Source organism: Epinephelus moara, chromosome 19 (assembly GCF_006386435.1).
Source record: "Epinephelus moara isolate mb chromosome 19, YSFRI_EMoa_1.0, whole genome shotgun sequence".
In the NCBI taxonomy this organism is placed as follows: domain Eukaryota; kingdom Metazoa; phylum Chordata; class Actinopteri; order Perciformes; family Serranidae; genus Epinephelus; species Epinephelus moara.
In genome coordinates this window covers 41,013,381-41,019,745 of record NC_065524.1, presented here as the reverse complement: position 1 = coordinate 41,019,745, position 6,365 = coordinate 41,013,381, and the positions used below count along the sequence as shown (strand labels likewise).

The 6,365-nt window shown below is 47.5% G+C and overlaps 1 protein-coding gene across 1 annotated transcript in view; it reads left to right on the top strand.

The window, feature by feature from the left end:
• Positions 1-2,728: 2,728 nt before the first annotated feature.
• The window catches only part of znf318 (zinc finger protein 318), an 18,601-nt gene continuing 14,964 nt past the window's right edge, over positions 2,729-6,365 (top strand). Inside the window, 5 exon segments of the mRNA XM_050070561.1 lie at positions 2,729-3,189; positions 4,036-4,139; positions 4,368-4,494; positions 4,496-4,945; positions 5,237-6,361. Coding sequence (XP_049926518.1) covers positions 2,953-3,189; positions 4,036-4,139; positions 4,368-4,494; positions 4,496-4,945; positions 5,237-6,361 — 2,043 coding nt within the window. The 5' untranslated portion in view covers positions 2,729-2,952.

Genomic DNA, 6,365 nt, shown 5'->3' with positions numbered 1-6,365 from the left:
TAAAAGGGTTTTTTTGGGGAGTTTTTCCTTATCAGCTGTGAGGGTCATAAGGACAGAGGGATGTCGTATGCTGTAAAGCCCTGTGAGGCAAATTGTGATTTGTGATATTGGGCTTTATAAATAAAATTGATTGATTGATTGATTGACAACGTAGAAGAATTAAATTCTGATAATGAAAGTCATTAAAACAGATGTTGACGCAGGGACTCTCCTCTATACAGGACCTCAACATCAGGTAAGTTCACTGCCTGTTCCCTAAATTTACACTAGCATTACTTTTCTTTTAAACTGTCCAGTGAGGTGGAGTCTCTCTGTCATCAGGTAGATGATTTACAGACTCGAGCCACAGCGGCTGAACACTGATTGACTGTGGAGTTGTGTTGGGACAACCAGGAGCCCAGCAGACGATCTGAGGTTCATATCTAAGGAGCCTGTGTGAGAGATCGGCTGGTCCCAGGTCAGTCAGTGATTTAGAAACCAAACAGAGAATCTTAAAATCTGTCCTAAATCATCAGGGAGTGCCATTGCCAATGAAAGGGTGTAATGGTCTGTAATGGTGTTTGGGTGGTGTCGACATGAGTGCCAGGAGCCAAGGTTTTCCAGAAGAACATGGCACTGTAACAAATGTTCAGAGTTATTCACTTCATCTGATGGGTGCAGTCTGAGCTCTCAGTCTGGTCTGCGTCAGTGTTCCAGCTGCATCCTCGACACGTTTCGTGTTTTTAGGTCGATCAAATGAGAGAGCGTCACAGCATCGAGCCTAAAAAAGTTTTTCTGTTTCAGCCTGAGAGAGAAACAATCTGACCTCGGTGATACTTCTGAGGTGAAGAAAAGGTCACAGGTCAGAATCCAAGATAACTCTGAGGTTTTATATTCAGAGTCCCCACGGTCATGAAAGTCCTGGAAAAGTTATGAAATCAGAAGATTTTCCAGGCCTGGAAACGCAGAAGTTTTGAATCTACATTGTTTTGGCAGTTTTAAATATTTTCATGAAAATATTAAATAAATATAAACTTCTGAGTTTAAAATATTTTCATGAAAATATTTCATTAATATTTTCATGGAAATATTTTAAGCATGTCGAACATTATGCAAAACATGTATCACCTGTTTCTAATCTCGTGCTGCACTGTGTGAGCGTGGACAGGATCTTTGGGGTTTTTTTATCCCACAAAAGGAGCGCAGACGTTTCTCAAAGTTCTAATAGGTGCTAGTTGGTGGCAGGTTAGTCCAAACTGAGAGTGAAGATAGAAGAGCTCACACTTTGCTTATCTGTGGGTATGTGTTGTTCAAAGGCCTGCCCATTTTAGACATCTAAACAAGTTATGAAAAGGTTTTTAAATTCATCATTATGGAATATTACTGTGCATGGGAACATCTCATGACCTTACATCAGAAGCCTCTCGTGTACCTGACAAATTACTGGTGTCAAAGAATGTTAAAGAAATACTGACGTAAGAACTGTTTTCTTTACTACTCAAAAATCACTTCTTGTAGCTACTTCCATGTTTCAGATGATACGTCATGTTTGTCGTCGACCAATGAAGATGAGTTTTGTCCATTAAAATGTTCAATGTGTGGGAACTCTGGTGTTTTTCAACTGTCCACATACTTTTGGCCACATGTGCCTCTGATTCATTCAGAGCTGAGTTATTAGAAGTGGATATTAAATGATGTGTGTGGATCTTCTGTTTGATTAAAACCTTGATGTTTCATCCTGAGAATCTTCATCTGTTTAAACTCATGTTTGTTAATGTGTTCTCAGAGTTTACTCAGAAGGTTCAGGTTTCTGCTGTCTCCTGATTTAAATGGGGGCAGCTGTGGCTCAGAGGTAGAGCGAGTCGTCCACCAATTGAAAGATCAGCAGTTCGATCCTGGGCTCCTCCAGGCTACACGTCAAAGTATCCTTGAGCAAGATACTGAACCCCAAATTGCTCCCGATGGCTGTTCCATCTGTGTGTTAGTGTGTTAAAACTGAGTAGCAGGTGGCACCTTGGAGGAGGAAGCATGTCAAAAAAATGAAAACAATGGGGAGGAGCATGAAAGTTTAAATGGTTGTATTTTGTTTTAATTTACTGCAGATTTTTAAAGAAAACAGGACTTCCAAACTCACCTGCATGTTTTCTGTTTTTTACAGTTTCCTGTTTGCAATGACTGATTTTCTTTTGACAAGGTTTTTTTTTTTTTTTTTTTTAAACCTTGGTGGGTTTGAAATGTTTCCTTTAAAAATGGCCAGAATTACATTATTTATCACAGCTGGAAACTGTAAATTAAAAAAAGTAATAACAATTAAAAAGAAACCTTTAAAGAAAAATGTTTAAGGGAAACATGCCCTCCGCACCCAGTATTTTTTAGATTCCTCAAATTACTCCGTTTATCACAGCAAGAAACAAAATGTAAAAAAAAAAAAGACAAAAAAGTTTAAAGAAAACGTTTCTAAAGGAAACATGTCCTCTAGACCTGCTTTAAAAAAATCAGCAACATGAAACTATCACAGCCAGAAACTGTAAAAACAGAAATTACTTTTGGATTTTCAGATTTCTGACGGTCCTTGAACACATCACACGTGACGCACAAACATCTTAAAGTAGTGATATTTCATCAGAATCACTTTATCTCTCTTTAAATCTCTTCAAAAATAAAGTGTTTGCACGATAATAGTGAAAAACTGTCCCTGGGCCCCGGTGTGTCTGAGGCTGGGTGTAGTACCGTGGTGTCCCTGCAGGGGGCAGCAGCTCGGTCTGGTTTCTGTCCGTAGAAGAAGAGTCTGGAGGGGTTTTTGTGTTCGTGCAGAGGATGGTCGCGGTGCAGAGAATCTAGCTTTAATTAAATAACGTAATAATTAGTTAAAAAATTAAGTAAAGTTCCTGAACGGTTCAGAGCTCCGTTAAATCAACGCTGGAGCAGTCAGCTGACTGACCGCGGGACGCGTCACCAGCTCTGCGAGAGGACATGTATCGTGGTCGGCCTCCTCCGAGAGGAGGATACCCGCCGGCTTTCGAAGGCCGAGGTCCGAGGCCTTACCCGGCACCGTCCTACAGGGACGACAGGAGCCGGCCCAGGCCGCCCTACCACCCCGGCTTCCACCCGGACTCCTACCGCCGGTCCCCGCCGCGCCGGAGGTACCCTTCCCCCGCGTCAGGAAGTCACCGAGGCGGGGAGTACTGGGCCGGTGGTCCGCCGAGAGAAGTGAGTCTGCCGGGCTCTGAATGAGGTCCAGTTAATGTGAACAATTAATGGTCAAACTGGAGCCAGTTAATTTGACTGTGTCTTAATAATGTGTTCTAATTAAAGGCAGCCATCATGTTAGCAGTTTGTTGTTTAGCAGCTGTAAACCAAACTCCATTCAAAAAACAGCCGGTTTATCACAGCCGGGCTTTTCTGCTGTGTAACGTTATTAAATCAAAATATTAAAGCTCCTTATTAAATGTTCCTGACACAGCGTGTCAACTTCTGTTTTTACACATTTAATGTTTACTGCGTAATTACATTTAATTGTTTCGTAAGTTAATTCACTAAAACACACCGTGCTAATGCTAGCTAACGCTAACTAAGTAGCTAACGTCAGCTCACGGTGGAAACAGGTGGAAACAGTCGGTGTAACAGGTCAGGTCAGAGATTTTAAAGCCGCCGATCTGGAGAACATCGTGTAAATATTCATACGGTGAAACTAAAGTTGATGTCCTGGACGTTTTATAAAGTGTTAAGTTTTATATCTTAAATGACATGATTTATGAATGGAGTTCGTAATGTGTATGAATGAGATGATGTGTTTCCGGTTTCTGTCAACAGGAAACGTAAACAAAGTTTGTTTATCTCACGTCACACGGACACGTTTTTATTATTGATGATTATGAGAAGGTAAAAATGTGTCTCATGACATATTTCACTTTGACTCTATGGAAATCAGCCTGCAGAGATTTAACACCTATTAATACCTGTCAGAATCATTGATCAACAGGTGATCAGGTGTGGACTGCTTCTGTCTGTGGAAGATGTTTCTAAATGTGTCACATTCATCTGTGTGAGTTGCAGAGGTCTCCGTCACCTCGTGGACCTCTCGACCACAACCTGGTCATCACCGTCGGCAACGAGCTGATTGGACCATCTGGCTCTGCCCCCTCACGACATCATGACAGGTACTCTTGAAAAATTTAAATATTATTGGCTTATTAGAAATGTCAAATCAGTTAAAAAAACACCTTGTGGATTCCAATGTTTTCATGTTCTCATCAGTATTTTGATTATTGACAATTATTGATTATTATTTTACTTTGTCAGTGACGGATCTGGCGCTTCATTTTTGAGTCAATGCTAAAACACAAGAGGCTCAAACTCTGATTGTAAACTTGAGTGTTTCTGTACAGAGACTACCCTCCTCGACCCGAGTACGAGCGGGGCCGGAGCCGACCTCGCAGCCGCAGTCCGGAACGGAGCCGGGCCAAGAGCAGGGGCCGGAGCAAGAGTCGCAGTCCGGACCGGAGCAGAGCCGGGCCGGAGCAAGAGTCGCAGTCCGGACCGGAGCAGAGCCAAGAGTCGGGGCCGGAGCAAGAGTCGGGCGAGGAGCAAGAGCCGGCCCCGCAGCCAGAGTCGTAGTCCGGGCCGGAGCCGGGCCAAGAGCCGGGGACGGAGCCGGAGCAAGAGCCGCAGTCTGGACCGGAGTCGGGCAAAGAGCCGGGGCCGGAGCAAGAGTCGCCACCACAGCAGGTCTAGATCCAGATCCAGATCCAGAGGGCTGAGCTACGGCCGCATTAGGAGTGCACAGAGGAGTCGCAGCAGCAGTTCGAGCTCGAGCAGCGGAGAAGACAGCAACGACAAATTCGAGAAAGGGTTCAGAGAACTGGAGACGGCCCGACGCAGGAAGGAGCTTGAGGAGATGCTGAGTCTGCCGACAAAATCCATCCTGAAGAAACGCAACGACTCTGAGGACTCGCCATCACTTAGGGTAGGATGCCAACAACTTACCTGCTAACCTCCTACCCTCAAACTCCCTAACCCGCTACTACCTAACCCTTGAGCCCCCCTGACCCCTACCCCAAATCTCCTACCACCTAACCCTTGACTTCCCTAATCCCCTAACTTCTGCTCCTAATCCCCCACACTCCTACCCCCCTAACCTCCTATGCCTCGACCTCCCTGACTCCTACCCCTGTATTCCCAAGCTCCCTAACCCCCTACCCTCAGAGATGGTCTTTGGTGCTGAGGTGTCTCTCTGATCTGTCTCTCTGTGTTTCAGAGCTCAGACTCTCCCAGAGGTCTGGACGGCTCCAGCATGTCTCGGGTGGCCGACCAGCTGCTGCAGGCTGTTAAAGGCATGGAGCCTCACATGGTGGCGTCAATGCTGTCGGAGCTGCGGTCCGACCCACAGATGGCTCACCGCGCCGGCCTCGACGCTGAGATCAAAGAGATCCTCCACCTGCTGGGGGGACCGTCGGGGGCCAAGGCTCAGGAGAAGGTCGCTGATGACATCGACGATGAGGAGAGGTTCCTGTACGGAGACTCGGAGGAACCAAAACCTCAACCGGTGTCCGAGCCAGTCCGACTCCACGGGCTAGATCTGTACGGAGATGTGACAGAGGAGGCGCTGTACGGAGACTATCCTCCACAGAAACCTGTCATCTCTCAGATGTATGGCCTTCCACCAGGGGCCTCACCTCATATTCAGGTCCCTCCCACCATGGGGGAGATGGACATGAGGTACGCGAGCCAACCCTCCATCAGCCCAGACAGGAACATCACTGTGCAGGTGCCGAACCCCGCCATCCCTCCAGGGACAGAGCCACTGGAGGAGGGCGAGCGCCAGGCACTGGAGGAATACGAGAAAATCCAGGATTTGTTGAAGACCATTGGCCTGGACCTGGGCGTGACCGAGATCAGCAAGATGGCTGCCAGGACCAAAGAGCGTCTCCATGGAAACAAGCCACCTCCAAAGACGCCCACGCGCCGCAAGCGGTACTCCTCCGGCAGCTCAGATGACAGCAGGGGCCGCAGGAGGCGGAGCCACAGTGGCAGCTCCAGCAGCACCAGCAGCCGCAGTTGCAGCCGTGGGCGGGGGGGCAGCTGGAGCAGTGACGACGGCCGCAGGAAGAGCTCGGTGCCGTCCAAAGCTCACAAAGACTCCAGAGAGCTGAAGGCTGAGCCGCAAGCTGTCGCACTGCCGCCACAAACAGAGCCGCCACTACAAACCCCCAACCCTAAAATCCTGCCGCCTCACCCAGGGATGCCCATACCCTCGTACCCCCCCTCACAGGTCCACGGCCTGATGCCCCCCAACTTCCCCCCACCAGCGTATGGCCAGTACGGAAACTACCTTCCCTACATGCACCAGCAGTGGCCGCCCATGTACCCGCCCCCCAACATGGCCC